Source organism: Ambystoma mexicanum, chromosome 11 (assembly GCF_040938575.1).
Source record: "Ambystoma mexicanum isolate Mex_15411 chromosome 11, UKY_AmexF1_1, whole genome shotgun sequence".
Taxonomy (NCBI): domain Eukaryota; kingdom Metazoa; phylum Chordata; class Amphibia; order Caudata; family Ambystomatidae; genus Ambystoma; species Ambystoma mexicanum.
The window spans coordinates 839,915,980-839,935,965 of record NC_090934.1 but is presented as its reverse complement, the minus strand read 5'-3'; the positions used below and the strand labels follow the sequence as shown (position 1 = coordinate 839,935,965).

Genomic DNA, 19,986 nt, shown 5'->3' with positions numbered 1-19,986 from the left:
TGTCTGTAAGATGTCATACAGTTCCCTAACCCTGGTCTCTTTAGAAATAAAACATTCAGGTATGTTAGTATTCTTTTGAATACTTGGAGTATCCAATTGGAGACAACATGGAGGGGTATCATCTGAGGTTTCATATCCCGCATATATAGATGTAAAGGATCTAAAGAAATCAGTTTTAGGTAAAAGTTTTAAAACCTTTTCCTAGCTTTTCTGTGGTAAAGGCGTCAAAGAATGAATAGTCGGCGTCTATGTTTTTTGTATCTGCATCAATGGTGTCGATGGCTTGATTTTGGTCTTGTGCTTCGAGGGACTTGGCCCTCGACTCAACAGTTTCTTCGACAATTTCTCGTCTCGTTGAGTGCTCGAAGATTCTAGAGTAGTCTTAGGCTTATGACCCGGGCTCAAGGGCGCGCAGGATTTTGCCTTGGCCTCATGCTCGTCATCGACCATAGCATGGCCACTCCTTATGCTTCGAGGAGGACGGACGGGCCTGATCCTCGAAGATTTTGCACATTTTCTTCCTAAAGAGTCCCCACTCCTCTTTGGAAGAGGATTTAGTAGGGCAGACTACACTCCTTTATGAGGAAGAAGATGAGGAAGAAGGTGGTGATCTATGCCTTCTCTTTGATTTATTCGACAAGGAGTGTCTGCTCCTCGAGTGGGACTGTTTTTTAAAAATCATTTTTGTGAGGAGAGGAGTCTCTTGACTCGTGGGATGACCCAAATTTAGATGGAGTAGATGGGGATTTTGGGACAATCCTGCCCACCGACAGTTTAGCTTTGCGCTCATTCAAAGCTTTACCTGTCATTGACTGACACGATCGACAGTTGTCGGTTACATGCTTGATGCCCGGGCACCAGATACATATGTTTTTGAAGCGTGTCTTCGGTATTCAGAGCTGAAGACGAGGCCCTTTTCAATATGTTTTTTAAGAAAAATGAAGCACGCCGTAATTCTCAAAGCGAATGCATTTGCGGAAAAATTGATCTGAAGCCAACGGGCGCTGCACGTGGTACATGTACTCAACGATGACTTCAGCCGAGATGGAAGCCCTCGAGGGACATTGAGTCGACCATCTCGACGCACAGCGGCCTCTCCCAAAAATCTTTTTTTACGAAGCAGCTAAAGCTGGAAACGAAGATATCATAAAATGAGGAATACGTGGGAGGACACAATCCATTCAAAGAAAATGTTCTTGCCTTGAGCCAAACCAAAATAGTTCTGAACCAGGAGGCACTGGATCTTTGGACCACAGGCCGCTTACGAACAAATAGGGATGAGCAGGCTCACCACAAGTGACTGTGCAGTCTGAAAAAGGGACTTGCCATCAAATGGGAACAAAAAGTGCAGAATGTGGTATCTGACAGAAGAAATCCTGGTATTGCCAATGTGGGAAAGTCACCAAAGCCAAACCATGCAAAGCCCTCCGAAGAAAAAGTCTACACCTGCTTTACCATTATTCCTGGGCATGGGTTTGTTATTCTAAACATCCTGAAAATAATTTCTATACAGAGTAGTGTCCTGATTTGCAATCAGAGATGGGAAAAGTAACTTCCTTCAAACCATCCAGGGGAACAATGGTCGTGAAACCCAGCCCAGATACACATACCTTAATAAGGTTGCAGGGCTAAATTCAGAGAATGCATCCCACAACAGAGTATCTGGGCAAAGCTCTGGATCCAAAAACAAATTGGGCAGGCCTTTGACAAACTTTAACTACCTTTCAAACTGTAGATCCATAGCCACCCCTAAGGAAGTAAAGAGGTTTAGGGGAAACAGAGGAGGCCAAACAAGGGTTTGCTTAAATCCCCAAGCAATACGGTGGGCTGGGGGAGGGGGGGTCTTAATCTGCAAAGGAGCTACGAAATTAAAAGTATTTATTTGCATCAAAGTCCATAGAGCGGTACTCCTTAAGAGTTATTTGAACTCTGAAGCAGACCCCCCTGTATAGCACCTAATTCCAACCGAAGTGGCAGGCAAGTCCGGTTTTTCACACAATTATATATTTCTTCTACTGACTCACCACATTATAGACCTTATGAACTAAATGTTCAAGCATCGGCAGTGCATCTAGCCCGTCATAAGTGAGACAACTGGTCTCTGGGGGCCAGCCTGTAAAAGGTGGCACAGAATTGGAAGTGTGTGACCAATTGGACCCAGGTTCCCAACTTTACTGGCACACAGGCAGTAATCCTGAAATGGAAGTCCATGTTGGAAAACGCTCAGTGAGGCTAGAAAAGGGGGAGGCAGTGGCATAGTTGAAGGAAGGCACTGCTTCCTGGGCCAAGACAGTGAATGTGTAAAGTACAGAGGAGGAGGCAGGTCTTAGTTTGTGTCAGAGCGTTCTGGAGATGGAGAACTGAACATCTTTTACAGCCGGTTCAGAAAGGTTTCCTTTTTGCAACTTTCCCTCTGCGTATTTCAATGAGCCACCCCACCCCCATCCCCCGAACACTACCCCACCCCCAACACATTGACTAGGCATCCTGGCTTCTACTGGAGTGAGGTCTTTGGTGGCAGTAGACCTCGTTTTAACTTGTTGTTCTGGTTCACTACAGAGCAACATTTTTATTTCATTTTGAAAAAGCCTCTTTGGGTACCATATTCTTAAAATGGCTTTTCCTGTCTTTTGCGCCATCTTGCTTTTTGGCGGTCTTCCTGCCCTTTGAGGCCGGAAACTCAAATAAGGTAATGCACTTCCATGTGATCCAGTCTTCACATCATGGTCATTGGTTTGTGTGCCTGGAACGGTTTTAAAAGGGGGGGGGGGAGAGAGAGAGAGAGACTGTCTGGTCCCAATCAGGAAGGATAGCTCAGGGGCAACGCGTTTGTCTTGGAAGCAAGCCAATGTAGCACAACACAGATTCGAATCCCGATCCCGCACTAAGAAACCACTTACTGGTAATAAGCGTGTTATAAATGAACAATAAAAATACAATTTCAGTCAGAAGATGTGTTTTGATGGGGAGATGTGAGGCAGCTGACAGTCGATGTTTGAACAGCCACTACCTATTTAACTGATGTAGGGCCTTCCTATCGGTGGGGTCGAGCAGCCCCTAGCCAGGGTATTGAATAAGAGTGTTGTAAGGCGAGGGATTGGCAACCTCCATAATGACAAGCAAGAGGAACTCCTCTGCACTCAAAAAAGGAAGAGTCCAATAATGTGACAAATGTTACTGTTTATTGAAAGCTTTCATAACCGGGATCAAGTTATGGGCAACACAGCATTCTCCAATACTTTCTCGTCAGTTACAGGCTTGTCCAGGAGTTTTTGCTCCAGGATGATCCACAAAATAATGATACATTGCAGAAACCTAAGGTGGAATAGGATTGATTACTGAGGTAGGCTACATATGGAACACATATGGGGTTAGTACCCTTTTTGGTTAAACCAAATCTCGTGGCTCCTCCTGTGACCACCTCGTAAATGTTGCAACTACAAATATGTCAAGTTAGTGAGCTGTCATTGGCCATGCAACAAAGTGTGAGCAAGCGTGAAAAGGTGAGAGGGGATTGGTCAGAGAGGGTCTTCTCAACCTTGGCCCTTTGGAAAGTTACCAGCCCATGTGGAACTATTCAAGGTGGCCCCAAAGGTGCTGCATGTATCCAACAAGTTACCATCTCTGATCCGCTAGGCCTTGAGACAGAACATTAGGCTTTGAACTGGGTATTACTTTTGTATGATCTTGCCTTCAATTGAATGGTAACAAGGGTCTCCATCTGGCTCGAAATAGGCTTTGTCTTCCAGGTTCAGATCACGTGTGCAGGGACCACAAACTTGATTTTCCTGCCTGCATTTATGAGGATTTGCCGCTTTTGCACACTGTCTTATCTCGTCTGCGAATATGAAACATTATCTCCCTCAGTGTCCTTGGCAAGAATATGCACACTGGTTGCATTGACAGCCTGGTCTGTGCGTCTCTGCGAAATCAGCATGTCAGGTCTCTCGCTGTATTCTGGAGACCTTTCAGTGCCTCCCATTCATTTCAATGTGGCTATGGCTTCCATCTTGATTTACATGGATGCTCAAGTTAGTTGTGTTCAGCGTCAGCAAGCAGTTTATATGTATTCTTGTGCAACTTGCGGTTACTGCATAGCAAGAGTGTGTCCGTCCTCTACCTAAGTGGGTCATAAGCACGTTCTTCGTGTCTGCAAGCAATGTAATGTAAGCATCTTTGTAGCTTCATGCAGGACTGCATATGTGCTTCGTGTCTAACGCATCTATGTCATAGTCTCAGTCGTGATGTTAGCAGCATGTGCATGGTCACAGTCAGTCTACCTGCTCCATTGACTAGAAATATATCTCTTCAGTGACGTCATCAGGATAGGGTCTAAATGGCTGTCTGAGTGAATAGCGTTTCTCATATCTCCGGTACGTTCATCGATGGGAAGGATGGGGTGCAGGAACAATGTACACCTTTTATTTCTGTCTCGACTAAATGAGGGTGGGATAGGTTCAACGAGGGCCACATTCATGTCTGCCGCTTGAAGAGAATGCGTGGAGCCATTTTGGATGTGGCCCACTGGAAACAAGATTCTGAAGAAAGAAGATATCACAGAGAAGAGCCAAAGGATTGCTGCTGAGGAAACCAGTATCACCAAGCCAGACACCAGGGAACTTGTTGACCTTCAACAAGCAGGGAACATGGTCAGGGTTTCTCTGCCTAAGACTGGCGGGCCCAACTACTCTTGTGTCCTGCAGTGATGAGCTTGGGAGCATGGTGGGGGGTTGACAATCGAATTAAGGAGCATCATCACTGCACTGGACATTGCCTCAGCAAGAAGCCTGAAACTTAACAGCTACTCAACTTGTGGCCCAGGAACCTGGTCACCTGCAGTAGCTGCTCTCTACTGTGAAGAGGGGCTGCCTAGAACCTTGGTTTCACCACCAGCAAGAGTCACAGTTGTCCTCTCTCATGTCTGTATAGTCCAGCTGGTGGAGCCGTGGTACCGTGCCTGCAACATGAGAGTGAAACCACAGCTACCCAGACCCCAAACCCAACATCTACATCTGTAGCTGCAACCACTGACCACCTGCACCCACTAATCTGGTGGTTGATATGTTGTGACCGAGTTTGTAGGCCGAATGTACTTACAACTTTTGGTGGCCCCTGCCACATATTAATTCAAAAGGAGTTTAGTCCAACCCCTAGTAACAACCCTCTCCTGAACATGGGAGGCAGACGTCTGGTCAGGAATTTCTTCCTGAGGACCCCTCAGTGAGCTGGAATTGGTAGTTACACCCTTCCTTTTAGGAAACTAATTTTCACCTAAGAGAGTATCTTAAATAAAAAAAAAATAGTACTTATTGTTTTTGGTCTTGTTGCAAGGGAACCTTTTGATTTCCTACACCCCTTTCCATGTTACAGGTGCATATCTATGAACCAATAATTTAGAAAACTTTGACTTCATTTGCATACCTAGGGAAGGACTGCTGGGAAGGACTACTAAAGATTTTATTTTTTTTATTTTTTTAAGTAAAAGCCATATCCTTTTTAAGGCATGTTTTTATTTGCTGAACCGTTTTTCTTTCCTACACTTTTCTTAAAGCAGTTGTGTTATAGGAACCAATGCAAAGCAGGAACTAGGTATAATTGTCAAATTGTTGTGTGGTTCCCCCTTTCAGGCTATCTATTGTGTACACATATGTGTAGATCATTGTGCGTTTAGCTGCACGAGATCCTGGTTAGAGGGACACTCAATACAAACATGTGTGTTCATTTATTGTACGTTTCTGCTCTGTTTGTGAAACCAAAAGGTGTATTCACTTGTTTGAACACCAGACTAAGTCACCATTTTCAATCTGTCTCTGAGTGGCCGTCAGCACCACCTTCCTCTTCCATTTTTTGTCAAGGGACTCAATGGGTTAGTATGCCTGCTGGAAAGACCTCACTGTGCTCTGCAGGTCCAACTCCAAGATTCAAATATGTGAACCATTTAAATTGGGTAATTATATAACATACTTGACAAAAGGCAAATGAAAAATATGTATAGTGTTGTCTACGGAAGAATTTCATTTTGCTGCTTTTCTGGCATAAACTTCTATGGGACGCACTTTCTTTCTGTTTTGTTCACACTCCTGTCCTGACGTTTTGGAGGTACGTAAAGCCTTCTGCTTTACTTCACGTGCCATTTTGCTCATTTTTATGGGGAAACTGATTAGTTCGACTATCAGTACTGAGAGACCGTGCCTCTCTTTGTGGATTTCCTGAATTGTTACAATTTCACACACCAACCAAAAGTGAAGTGTGGTTAGGATACTTTGTATCCTCATAACTTTTTCTATAATGGCCTTTTGGTTACTTCTACAATGTGCCTAGGTTCAGCTGGTGGCAGCAGATATTTTTCTACCCAGTTTATGTAATTTTACTCGTGCACTTTTGCATTTACTGCAAGGGGCTACTAAAGGTGGCTAGCAGCCTAAGATTGCTGTGTCACAATGTTGTTGCTTGTCCCTTGGCCATATGTTCATTGGCCGCCTTCCTACCTTCTCAGGTCAGGAAATGCTGTATATGGAATGCACTTTCCCAAGGAAGGCTGCTGCTTTTGGGAGCAAAGGGGTGATTTGTGTGGGAGCCCGGATGTGGGGGCTGGCACCGTCTGGGCCCAGTAAACATCCTGGCGACAAGGTCTGTTGATGGGAAGATGATGTGGCCAGTGGCAATCCAGGATTGGATTGCCACTGCCAGTTTGAATGGTGCAGATCCTTACCATTGGTGGGTTTAGGAAAGCTTCCAGCCCACATCTTGGGGGTCTTCTGCAGCCATCCGAGAGATCGTCCTTGGAGCAATATCCTCTACAAAGAAGAGCAGCCAGTTGGCGGCCCCTGCACCTGACCAGCACAAACTCCAGTGAAGTCCTGGAGAAGCCCCACTCTGCCTGATCTCAAGACGACTCTCGATGCTTAGACCCCTGGACCGTTGGTAACAACCAGTCTCGACACCTGCTCGAGGATCTGTGCCTTCTAATCATTCAGAAGTGTCCCTGGACCAACCAGTGCACTGTCCAGCTCTCGTCTGGGCTCCCGCGCTGCAGCCATTGCCGTTCCAACTGCATCCTTGGAACTTTAAGGGCGCCTGCTCCTGCATTTTCAGCCTTCTTGTATCAGTGGAAACCGTGCAGAACCTGCTTTTTTCCACCCTGGAAACTCGCCTGTCGCTGCCTGATCGTGGTGTCTCCCGCTGCAACTATTCTTCCTTGGAGGTGTCCTGAGGGGGTCTGTTCTGCAGAAGTCTTAATCTTTTCTTGGTTTGTGGGTTCTGCTGGATGGTGTCTGGAACCTATTCCCTAGCACCGCAACCGACCAAACCTAAATCCTGCATCCAAAAGTGACCTCTGCACCTGTGACCCCTGGGCCTCCCTCGATGGGACAAATCACTGATGACTGTGGGGGTCATCAGGAGTTGGGCGGAGTGGTAAAAATGCATCAGTAACGCCATCACTGCTGCATTACCTCTATATAGTGGGAGGTTTAACTACCAGCTTTTTGCTCGAGGTAAAATTCTTACCTTTCAGCCCATTTTCAGAGCTATTAGCACCACGCTAATAGTGTCCAGAATGTCCCATTCGGTCCAATGGACCCAATGGGAATGGGGATTTACCACCATCCCCGCAACTCGGGATCCAGGGCTTATTTTGCCGGACCGAGTTGCAGTAACGCAATTTGTGCTGGCAGTATCCCGGCAGTATTCAGCCAGACTCCTGATAGATTCTTATGTCACCAACGGAATCTGGAACCTCAGCAGTGGTCTCCATAGGGCTACATGGGAGTGAAGTCCTCTCCATAAACTACTCTTTCCTGACTTTGATCAGTCAAGGCATGGGCAAGGATCCCTTCCTAGACCTATCATAGTGACTGACATTGAGTTAGTTTACTCGCCTTTATTACTTTTGGGTCATAACCACTGGCATCTACCAAGTCTCGTAATAAACCTACTTGCGAAGTATAACTTTGGAACTGGTGACTGTAGGGCACAAGGCCCAGAACCTTTTTAGGTAGTACTCAATATTTAGTGTTAGGGGGAACTATTCTGTGGTTATTGTAAGTGTATTTACTGAATTTCATTCATATAAGTACTTACCCGTGTTTCATTTGTTACTGAAGTATATGCTTTCTTTCTGATCCTAAGGGTGAAAGTGTTATCCATTTTGTAATAGGTGTGTGACAATATTTGACTAGACATTTTACTTGCTTAGCAATCGAAAGGCCTAATAAATAACTGTATTCGTTTGTACTTACCTGTCTAACTTGAATTATTGGTCATGTTCTGTGGGGCCTCGTAGCCCTGGACCACTAACATAGCCCTCCTGAGACTAAGCCTTGCTGTTCTGCTACATTATCTTGATTGGATTTGGCTAGAATCTCAGAGTCTCCCTGGTCACCTGTAAAGACTGGAGGGGGGTGTCTGTACTTCTGCTCTCTATATGGTAGAGGAGAGGCACAGAGGACCCCAGCCAAGATTCTCTATGCGGTAGCTATGCTCAAGCAATCAAGGCCTAGCTTCTCAGGAGGTGATGCAGGCTGGTTCTTAAGTACAGTGTAGTCCCCAAAACCCCACAAAGGAATGTCCACACACTATTACTGAAAACACAGTCTTTATATAATTAATATTCAAAGGTATGCACACTATCACAATAACTCACTTTGTACTCAGAAGTCAATGGCAAATATATACAATTCTAAAGTGGTACCACCGATATTATCAGACCTCTTTAAAGTGCATCAACTATACTGTTAAAATGGCACACAGATCAATGAAAAGGAAACCAGCAATAGAGGGAGGAGGTAAAGCAAGATGGTTGAAACAATAGGCAGAATACTGAGTCAGTTACCTAAAAACACAGTTGTGTGTGGAGATCCCCCCACCTGGGCAACCTGTAAAATAAGAATATAGCACAAGCCCAGTCCATATATTGCTCAATAGTCTTATTTCCTCCTATAATGTTTTTTCCCCCCCCAATGTACCTGGTGGAGCAGAGTTCTTCGAAGAAGCGTCGATGGATCCTTCTTGAGTGACCCCCTTTCAAGCAGGAGTCACGGATCGTCGAGAGGCGTAGAAGAAAGTGAACTTGGCGTCGATGAGAAGTTTGAGGGTGCCGAGACCACAGCGTCGATCCAGGTGGTGCTCGTTGGCGACATCTTGCGAGGCTGAGGTGTGCGGAGCACCTCGTTGTTTGATAGTTCTGGACCGCAAAGAGTTTCAGAAGAACTGTGGCCCAGCAAGGGCGTCGAGTCGTTGAAGTCTTTGTGGCCTTCAGGTGGCGGGAAACCCACCAGCGGATTCCCCTCGGCGCGTCGGCGGCCTTGACTCTCTCTGGCAGGATAAAGCGGTCGTCAGTGCAGACAAGGGAGTCCTTCGATTCAACTGTTCTTAGGCAAAGGAGCGGGGGGCTCCGGTCATCGGCGGCACGGCGTCAAGCCGTCCCCTCTTCTGGGGCAACACAACTTCGACAGGCCTCCAGCGGTTACAGAAACCTGCGAACCCTGGTCGGCGGCAATGAATTTCGACGGCAGCGAAGTCCGGGTGCTTCATTTTGATCTCCTCAGCGGTCCCAGTCTCCGGTCGGCAGCCTTTCGAGGGTCTGACTTCCAGGGAGCTTCGGCGAAGGTCAGGGGTGCTCGATGGTCCCTCGGAGCACGGGAAGAGGGCGCCTTAACAGGTCCTCTCTCGGATCAGTGTTCAACGAATTCGGCAGCTTTCAGATCAAGTCGAAGCAAATGCAACAGCAAGTCTTCTTCTTCCAGCTGGGCGTCGAGGATCAGCAGTTCCAGTTACTCTTCAAGTGTAGACACAGCTTCTGAACAATTTCCAGTGGTGTGCACTGCTGGGTCACTCAGCAGCCAATCATACAGAAGGGCATTCATGCAGTCAATCAGCCAATCAGGCATACAGTGCATTCAGGCCATCCTCCTCCCTCTCAGACACTCACAACAAGGAATGTGGATTGGGACAAGTACCCAGCCATTCAACACTACACACTGCATTCAGGCCAGTTTCGGGCAGGGCTGTCTTAGTCTTTGTCTCTCATACCAGAAACCAGACAGCCACAACAAGAAGTGCATATTGGTCACACACTCCATTCACCCAGGTCCCACCCACAGGGTGTACCCACAACATATAGTCACTGGGAAGGCTCCGGCCAGTCTGGACTGGACTTCACAACAACATTATATATGGAACTTCCACCCAACAGCCAGTCAGGGGGAAGGGACAGAGTCAGGGCTTCCCAGGACTTTGGGAAAACAAGGTAACAGGCAATAGAAAGCAAGAGGCCACAGGGGCCATCTTGTTTCATATCAGGAATGAACTGATTCCAATGGCAGGGCCTGGGTATCCCAAAATGGGGGACACTCGGAGCACCTGTCAATTCAGCATGGAGCTGCCACCAGCCCATACCCTACTCTGTGGGCCACCCACAGGTGCCCAAAAACATACACTAGGGGCACACAGTTGTACTCCCACTCATGGGTGCCATAAGGGTATCCCATATGTCTGTACACCAAACCAAAAACAGGAAGAGCTGCACTGCCAGGAGTCCCACATGGACTCCTGGGCAGAAAACAATACAGAACACAATGAAAAAGGACTACAGGATAAGGACTGGGAGGCCCTGTCCCTCCAATGCATTTCCAGCATCACATCACCAGAATAGCGAGGCCTTCCAAAATCCACCCTATGGTTGAGTTTGGAAATCCATCTTAACGGTATGTGCTATGTAAAGTTATTTTTTTATGTATTCATCAAATGGTTTACACTAACCTTGTTAATTCCCTTAAATCTGAATAGCATTGTTTCCAATTCTGAAACTTAAGTTTAGCATACACTTCCCAAACATTTTGTGTAGCGTGAAATGCTAAAATAGTGGCTATTTGGCGGACGTGCTTTGGAATAATTGGTTTCCTAGAAATATACCAGAAACAGAAACAAGTGAAACATTGTTGCTTTTAATCAATGAATGCATCTTGATTGTTTCCACCCTTATCTACAAGCAAAAAAAAAAATGGAACTTTAAACTAGTGTCAGTAATCGAAAGAACTTTATTGGTCCCAGTTTATCTTGCATTTGCAATAACAATGCAACAGGCAGACTCTTCTTCCTGGTTTTGTGGCTACATGATCTCCCACATTTGCATTCCAAAATGAGAAATGACACTTTATATATCCTGTTACTCTACACATAGGTCCAGCAATGCCAAATTAACAGTTGATTTTATCTCACATTTGATGTGGGCTATCTGCAAAAGGACTGATGTATTCCAGATAACAAATGGAGTACGTCCAAAATTGATGTCTTTGGGAGAGAATTATTTCTCCAGAGTGGAATGCCTAAACATATGTAATTGGATTTAAATGTTTGGATTTAAATGTTTGTGAGCATGGGGATACACAAACTTAAAGCAAAAAAATAGGCAGAGGTGAGTACAAGACTTAGGTAGACCACAAAAAACACTCAGGATGGCATGTTCTGCAAAGGAGTGGAAATAAGAGGCTAATTGAATGTTGCAGGTCAGGACAGACGGGGCAGAGAAAGAATGGGGGATAAAGAAACTTGGACATTTGAATGATATTTGGGAGACTGAGATAAAGAGATAAGCAAGGGTGAGAGAAATTGGGGAGAATGACTGATAGACCTAGACAACTCTAAAGAGACAGGGCAATAGAGAGTTTGGGTACAATTAAGGAGGATTGTGTCGGGGAAACAAAGCATTTTCTAATGATATTTGATGTTTGTTTTGTGGATATTTCATGAATAAATGTAGGTGGAATGGTCGCCATTTTCAGATTAGTTCATTATTATGTTGGGTATTTTATTCTAAAAAGGATTACTCGAAAGAGTTGAATACGGAAGATTATTTGATGAAGAAAACAGTAAATAGCAGTGTGTGGAAAATTGGTGAAATACTATTTGTGCTGTGCTTAAAAAATCCTTACATGGCTCCAATTCTGCAAGTAGGGCAAATAAATCCGGCCTTCGTTGTCAATATGTTTGCCAACACGGATTCCCATATTCTGAGTTGGCATGAGGAAACAAAGAGGAGGTGCAAATGGATGAGAGTCCAAAATCCAGAGACAAATGGGTATGTTATATGAATTACCTATTGGGGAAAAAAAGAAAGGTTTACTAAATACATTTTTAACTAATCAATCAACTAATAAGTACAAAATAGGAGTCTAAGGCAACATGAACACAAAAAGCAAATCTATTAACAGCAGACACTAACATGTTGTCAAATCTAGAACATTACCCAGAGCAGATCTTCCCTTTTAACATTTATTTCATTAAAAACTGTGATGAGATGAAGCGCAGGAGGATGGAGTTTGATGGCACCTGGGGGCCAGGGACTGCATGCCTCTGTGATGCTGGCCCCCGAGGTCTATAGGGGATCTCACAGGGACTCCACTCCACGCAATACCCAGCCTCATGTATTATTGCCTTCAGAGACCCTACAATACTTACCATGGCCCAGAAGGCATGAGGCATGCGTCGGGAAAGGAGAACCATTGGAACGTGGGGAGCCCTGCAGGGCCTACAAGCTGTCAGTATTTATGGAAGTTAGGGAGAAGGGCAGGTCAAGACTTTGAGCCTTGCACATGGGGGGCTCTCAAAGGCATCCCATCTTGGAGAGTGTGGAGCTTACAGGCATTTCGAAAACTTAATACAACAGACCAAGTAAAGAGTTGAGTGTCATCGTACTAGTGCCGGGCCCTCTAGGAATCGGGCAGCCATAGGGGAGGTCACTACATGACTCCAGGATGGTAGATGACCTCAGTGCAACCTGCTGAAAAGCGATCCACAAGTAGAATGAACTACAAAAAGTATAGGATGCTGCAGTGTCAGCCAATCCAAAAGCCCAAGTCCAATTATTGCACAAGTATCGCGGCTCTTAAGCTCATAAGGCCCTTTACAAACCCACACAACTAGAGTAAACAAGTATTGGCAATGCTAGCAGTTTGGGCTTTTGTGTAGGCATGGGAAAGGTACTTGCCAGGCACTCCCGTAATGGTATTAACTGGCCATTGATGATGGCAGGTGTAAAATGGTGCAAGAACCAAAACATCTAATGGTAGTGCCTGGCAAATGCCTAATACTTGTACACAAGCCAAAACAGTTGGCTTTGCCAATGCTCCTTTTTAACAGGACTTCAGTTAAGAGCAAGCATAGTGCTTATAAATCATGTGACTGAAGGCAGAACTGGTTAATACATTTGTATTACACCAGTAGCAGGCTTACAGCTCATACAGTCAGTAAGTTATAAACTCTCTGCTTTTAAAAAACACTGAAGGCACTTTGAGGGCAAAGTTTGATGGTAAGTCTCGAGTAAAGGGAGCTCAAAAAGTTCCCATGAGGAGGTGGTTAGGGCAGGGAGGGAGAGGAACTCGATGGGAACAACCATGGGGATTAGCATTGCCAGTTAGTGGGTGGACACATGCCAAACAACACCTACAAGCAGGGTGTCCCTCCTCATAGGCCATGTCTCCCTATTTATACTGTAATATAATAGGTTTGGCTTTTAGGTGGCGCAAGAGCCACCTAATAGAGGAAACTAAAAAGGAGGGCTCAGCGAGAGTGAGTGAAATTAAGATGTTTGGAGAGCACGGAAAGAGGTGAACGGGGAGAGGAAAGCAAGAGGTTGGATCGGAGTCAGGGAAAGAGAAAGAAAGAGAAGGAGGAGTCCCAGATAGATTTAATAAATCCCAAACACTCCCACAAAATTCAAAGGTTTCGGTTTTTCATTTTTGATTTTCGAAAAGACAGTCTATGGTGAGAATGTGCAGATTGTTAAATGTAACACGCTGGGTTGGAAAATGGGGTGTTGGGGTTTGCTAATGGCGGCCCCTCTCACTCTCGTCTAAAATGCACTCCCTAACCAAGGCGTTCCTACTCCCCAAGTGAGGTCCTAACGTCCAACACCTTATCTGTCCGACTTCCTGGGCTGACCCTACATTGATAATGTAGTTCGTTCTAAATGGATTGTGCCTTACGGATGCTTAAGTCCCACTCTCTCTTCTTCCTTCCATGCCATGATGTTTCTTTTTCTATGTCTCTCTATCGTTCTATCGTATCGCCTCCTACTCCACCCACCTTCTCTCCTCAGTTCCTGCTCCATCCCTCTAATGTTCTCACACCGAAGTGGGGTATAATGAAGATGAAGGGGTGGGGGGGCTGAAAAGGAGCCCATGCTGGGAGGCGAAGAAAGGCAGTAGTAGCCTTTAAAACCTGCGTAAGAAGGTGCTCGCAAAGAGTGAACGATGGGCCCAAATAAGAGCCACAGATCAGATGCTGCTGAAGCCAAACAGGAGGAGAAAGCCAGAAGAACCCTGGGGCCCAACTAGTTGTACATTGTCCATCATCAGATCCCCATCAGAAGATGTAGGGTATCGGGTGGTGGTACCTGGTAAAGTTGAAGCGGGCCAACGTGAGCCAGATGATCATTGTAGTGGCCAGGTATGTCACTGTGCAATGAAAGCAGTGGCTCGGATGCTGTGAATGACTGGCCCACCCAGAGGATCCGTCCAGGAATAAGTGAGAGAAGCCAGGATGGAAGACCATGGTCATAAGGAAGCAAAGAACCTGGCACACATGTACAAACCATACCAGGGCACATGTTGTAGCTTCACTAACATCATCACTTTGTGTACTGTCAGAACAAATCCCTTTCTCAGACACAAAAAATTAAACTGTGAACCTTTAATTGGTTTCAAGTCATCTGTTCATCCTCCAGTCGTCACACATGGTGTCAAAAATGAGATCAACAGGACTAGATCCGAGGGTCCCAACATGCCCACTATCTCCTATCCTGAAGGTGGTTAACGTATCGGGCAAGGCCATTCAGAGACACACCAGAGGCAACCAGAATTGATTGTTGTAGCGAGGTTGGCCCGATCATTCCTATCGGAGACAGGGCTCTCATTTCCACTAATCTGAATAGCTAGCTCCCTGGGGGAACTAATGTGAGAATATCCTCCAAGTCGGGGTTACTCATTGCATTGAAGTGGTGCGTACAGTGAAAGTACTCCTTGTCAACAACTAATCACATTCCTTTCTTGGCCACCAGAGAGTCCAGAGCACAACATAACTGCAAGGTAAATTCTATCCCGGAGTTGAAGGTATTAACTTAGTCTCAGAGGGGAGCAAAAAGTTGTGGCTCCACCAATGCTCCAAGACCCCTCCTTCACAAAGACCCACTCAAGATACAGTTCTTTCGATCCAGCAGAGTTCGTTGCACATCAGCGTAATGACTTCACAACAGAATGTCTTCAAGCAGGTGATCTCACTAAAAAAGGGCCAGACAAGCAAAGGCTCCCACTTTATAGAAGGAAAGGGGTTGTTCTAGAGGGGAGCGAACAGTGTGAAGGAGGAAGAAAGTTCTACCAATGTTTCGCTCCCACCACTTTCCACCAGACATTTTTAGATTTTGCCAATATACACCAAAGGGCCGGAGACCAAGGGTAGCTAAAACCTGATACCATGTCCTCTGTACGTTCTGATTGCCCAGCTCTCCTAGCTTTCCTGGTTGCAAGCAAACTTGCACACATGCCAAGAGTATGAAAGGAGAATTCACAGAGAGTGTTGGGATGTATGGGAGTTAAATGAGTTTTGGAGGTGCTGAGAGAGGTGGACAGAGGGAGAGGTTAGACCAGAGCAAGGGGAAGAGGGAAAGAGAGAGGGAAAGAGAGAGTAAGGAGAAGGAGGATCAAAGAGGGGAAGAAAGAGGGGAAAGGGTGAGAAGAGGGAAAGACGTGGATCAAGAAATTGACATACCAGCAGTAGAGATTACTGAAAACAATGGGCCTCATTACGCGGTCGGCAGTAAAAAAAAAAAAAAAACTGTTTCTGTGATGGCGGTCCCACCGTTTCCGGCAATGCCTAGCGCCGGAATCAAGGGCGTATTACACCTTGTCGACTGCGTGCATTCTGGAATGGCGGAAACGGTTGGACCCACTTCACGGATACACCGAAGAAAAGGCCACAATCCGGCCACACCGCCAGCAAGGGAGCAGGTGCCCCAGATTCCGACATGTGCATGCCGAACGCATCGGTACCGGAAATAAAGTTAGTGCCGGAACAGGAAACTGGCCGGCAGCCATCTTTAAAATAAGCCACTCCAATCTGCAGGTTCCAGTAGCCATCTGCTCCTCCCGACTGTTGAATCACATCCCACAACATGACTTATCGCATCCCTGAGACCCGCCAGCACAAGCCGCGCTTCTCAGAGGCAGAGCTAAACATGGTGGCAGACACTATAGTCCAGCATGCTGGGGAGCTGTTCTCAACAGACCAGCACTGCCGAACAAGGCAGAGGAGGAAGGTGATCTAGGAGGAAGTGGCCCGGAAGGTGTCATTAATGGCGACACCCCACGCACAGTAAAGAACTGCCACAAGCTGTGGGATGACCTCCGCATGAGGGTCAGAAACCTCCTGGCCGCACACCGCAGGCAGTTCATGGGCCCAGCTGGTGGACCATCTCCCCGATCAGGCTCATGCCCTGGGAGGCATCTCCCCAATCTGGCTCATGCCCTGGGAGGAGAAGTGCAGCAGCGTGCTACACATGGAGGGGATCAAAGGAGTTGCCGCTGTGGGGGCCCGGAGCCGGGAGGCCGGTGAGTACACAAAGCCCCAATATAAACCACACAAGTGCCCACCCTGCTCCGCCCCTCCGTACCACTACTGCACTAAAATGGCTATAGCACAGCCCACATCACCCAAATTAGTGCCAGCAGTAGCAGTCTCTCTCCTCTCCACCTTGTCAAAACGGTGTAAACCAAGTCACATGCCCCGTCTACCATGCAGGCCCCATTTCCAACCACATGGCAAGACACCTCACAGTGGGCCTCATTACGAGTGTGGTGGTCTGGAAACAAGGGTGCCGGTAAGCTTATCGGCACCCTTGTTTTCGGACCGCAACACTACGACACTGCCTGCCAGGGCCGCTGCACTCGACAGGTCTGACCCTGTCAGGGGCAGCAGCCCCGGTAGGCAGAGTTACCATGGAAGCACTGGCAACGTTAGCAATGGTGCCTGTGCGTCCGAGTCCACATTCCCATGGAGTGACTCCATGGGGACTGTGAGAAACATGAGGGTATTCTCCCAAGTAGACCTCGGGAGACCCTTATTCAGGTGGCATGGGGAGGGGCTGGCGCTCTCAGATGCCAACCGTGGGGGTGGACGAGCGATGGAGGATCACCTGGATAGGGGAGCCCAGGGTTATGCTCAGGGGAATACGCATTGTTATACTGAGGAGGAGGGTGAGGGGGACGAAGTCCCCGAGGTCTTCCTTGGTTATTCCAAATTTATATCCCTTCCATCCAAAGAAGTCCCTTAAAAACATCCTACCACCCTGTTACCCTCAAAACCCATAACTCCCAGAATCCTTGTTTCACCGGTTTTCCTTCGAATACTCCTCATCCTTCGGCTCCAAACCCCTCTGGTTATTCTTTTGCAAACACCTTTTATTATGTCAGAAAACTACTGTTTCCACAATACCCCTTGTTCATTTCACAATCTTGGTTATTCCCGTTTTCCCCACAAACCCTCCTACCTCTTTCCAAAACCCTATCAATCTCACCCTTCTGACTTAACTAAGATCCCTAGGACGAAGAATATAAGTTCCCATGACAAACTCATTCTTTGTGACACAAACACTTTCTCACCCCATGGAAGACGGCAGACTAACACCAGAGCCATTCACGTGACATGTCCCAATACAAGCGTCGGGCAAAGTCAGGCAATTGACTTAAATCACATACACCTGAAGGCCCTTCCTTTTCCCCACAGGGATAAAAGGTGGAGTAAGAGCACAGTACGAGCAAGGCCGACCGCACAACGAGACAGCTATCCAGACGCAGCAGTTGAGGAGGAGAAAGGCGGAGAATATCGAGAGGCTAACAAGGAGAGACACGAACTTTCCCTTTTCGGAGCAGACCTGCGAAACTTCAGCAGAGGGACTCGTAAGACCGAGGACAATAGCCCAAGAGTGCTGCAGCAGTTGTCAACGGTACACAGAGCGTATCGACGCTGATAAGCCACAGCAAGGGAGATTCCTGCTACCATGGTACCAGCCTTGACTCCAGCTACAAGGAAACCCAAGCAGTTCATCACAGCCGGTGAGTCGAAGGGAGAACCAATAAGAACTGGGCTTTGGTGAATGAAAGTGGCAAAGTGGCAAAGTGAGAGAAGTTCAAAGAACTGTAAAATTGTAAAGGGGAGACCAGCTACAGAAAGGGACCGGACCACGTGGGTGCTGCTACGAGAAACTCTGGTCGATCCTCATCTGAGTAAAACTACAGATACCAGAAGGCCATAGGGGGGCCGCCAAGATAGGTCAAAGTGGTCATACAGCAGGTCACGCAAAATCCATGTACAGTTGAAAGCCTTTGACCTAAGAACTGTGAGAAAGCAGGGAAAGTGAATCCCACAAATATTGAAAGTGAATGAAGTTGGCAAGAGTGAACCCTGAAGAGGGATGCTGACAGAGAGGGGGCAAAGTCTAAAGTCCCAAGAAACAGTGTGTTTACAAAAGTGAACCCGGCCGAGGGATGTCCACTGGAACTATTTTAAAAGACACACATTTGTGAAAGAAGAGCCACAGTGAATACGGCGGAGGGAGGCTGAAAGTAAAAGATTGGTTGGCGCCTGGAAGAGGGGGGAGTTCTCGGGGGTGAATCCATCACCCGAGGAAAGCCATAGTGAACCCGGTGGAGGGTGGCTGAAAAATTGAGAGGGGTCTGCGCCCGGAAGAGGTGGACCCAGTGGAGAGCCAGTAGCACCCTGATTAAGTGAAACCAAGAAGAATAAGTTACTTAACAACTGGTAACGTTCTTTTCGACTGGATGTTCCTTCAACGTATTCCTCATCGTAGAGATTCCTGTCCATCTTCAGCTGCTTCGGAAAAATTCTCTCGGCAGAGGGCGCTGTGCGTCGATGGCGTTGAGTCGCGGTCCCCCAAAGGCCTCCGTCGCGGGTGACAACATAGGGTACACAAGTAGCACGCGCAGCGCCTGTTGGCCTCAGTTCTGTTTTTCGCCTCTTGCTCGTGTTGATAGTCAGTGTAGGTCGACAGAGTTCGGCCTTGCAAGAGTTAAAGTAGTGAAAAACTTGGAAGTTCTACAGAGGGATAGGATGGGAGGGCAATGAGGAATACATTGGGGGAACATCCAGTCGAAAGAATGTTACTAGTTGGTAAGTAACTTATTCTTCGAATGGATTGTGTCCGCCAACGTATTCCTCATCTTAGATAGACTCCCAAAGCAGTGTAAGAATTTGGAGGAGGAGGGAGGAGAATTTCTTTTTTTTTTTTACTGTGCTGAATATAGTACTGCCTTACCAAAGGCAAGTTCCTGAGAGTGGGAAGCATCTAAACTGTAAAACTTTGTGAAAGTATGAACTGAGGACCAAGTCACTGCATCACAAATCGACTTAACAGGGACACCCCTTTGAAGGACTGTCGAATAGGCTATGCCTCTAGTTGAGTGGGCCCTCAAGCCTTCCGGCGAGTCCTTACCAGCCAATCTGTAGAATTCAGTAATTCAAAGTACAATCCATCGAGACAAGGTCTGTTTAGACACCACTTGACCCAATTTCCTTCCAGTGTAGCCAATACAAAGTTGATCATCAACTCTGAGCTTGGAGAGCCTAGAAATATAAAAGCTTAACACCCTTCTAGGGTCCAGCATGTGGAGTCTTTCCTCCTCCTTACCGGGATGCGGGCGAGGATAGAAAGCCAGTAGAATGATTTTCGGATTCAGATGAAAATCCGAAACAACTTTAGGCAAAAAGGAGGGTTTAACCCTTAAAACAACCCGGTCTTTGTGGAACACAGTATAGGGGGGACTGGAAGATGGTGCCTGCCACTACTACAACTCGCTCACTCTTCGTGCAGATGTTAATGCAACCAATAAAATGGTCTTGAAGGTGAAAGGGCATGTGTGCAAGGGTTCAAATGGGGCACACATTAAAAACTTTAGAACTAGATTAAGGTCCCAA

At 46.7% G+C, this 19,986-nt stretch overlaps 1 protein-coding gene across 2 annotated transcripts in view; it reads right to left on the bottom strand.

Annotated features, from left to right (window-relative positions):
- UEVLD (UEV and lactate/malate dehyrogenase domains) overlaps positions 1-19,986 on the bottom strand; it is a 573,150-nt gene that overhangs the window by 388,681 nt on the left and 164,483 nt on the right. For both annotated transcript variants that reach the window (XM_069623794.1, XM_069623795.1), the window contains exon 4: positions 11,934-12,097. In XM_069623794.1, the coding sequence (XP_069479895.1) occupies positions 11,934-12,097 (164 nt within the window). The remainder of the gene's footprint in view (positions 1-11,933; positions 12,098-19,986) is intronic.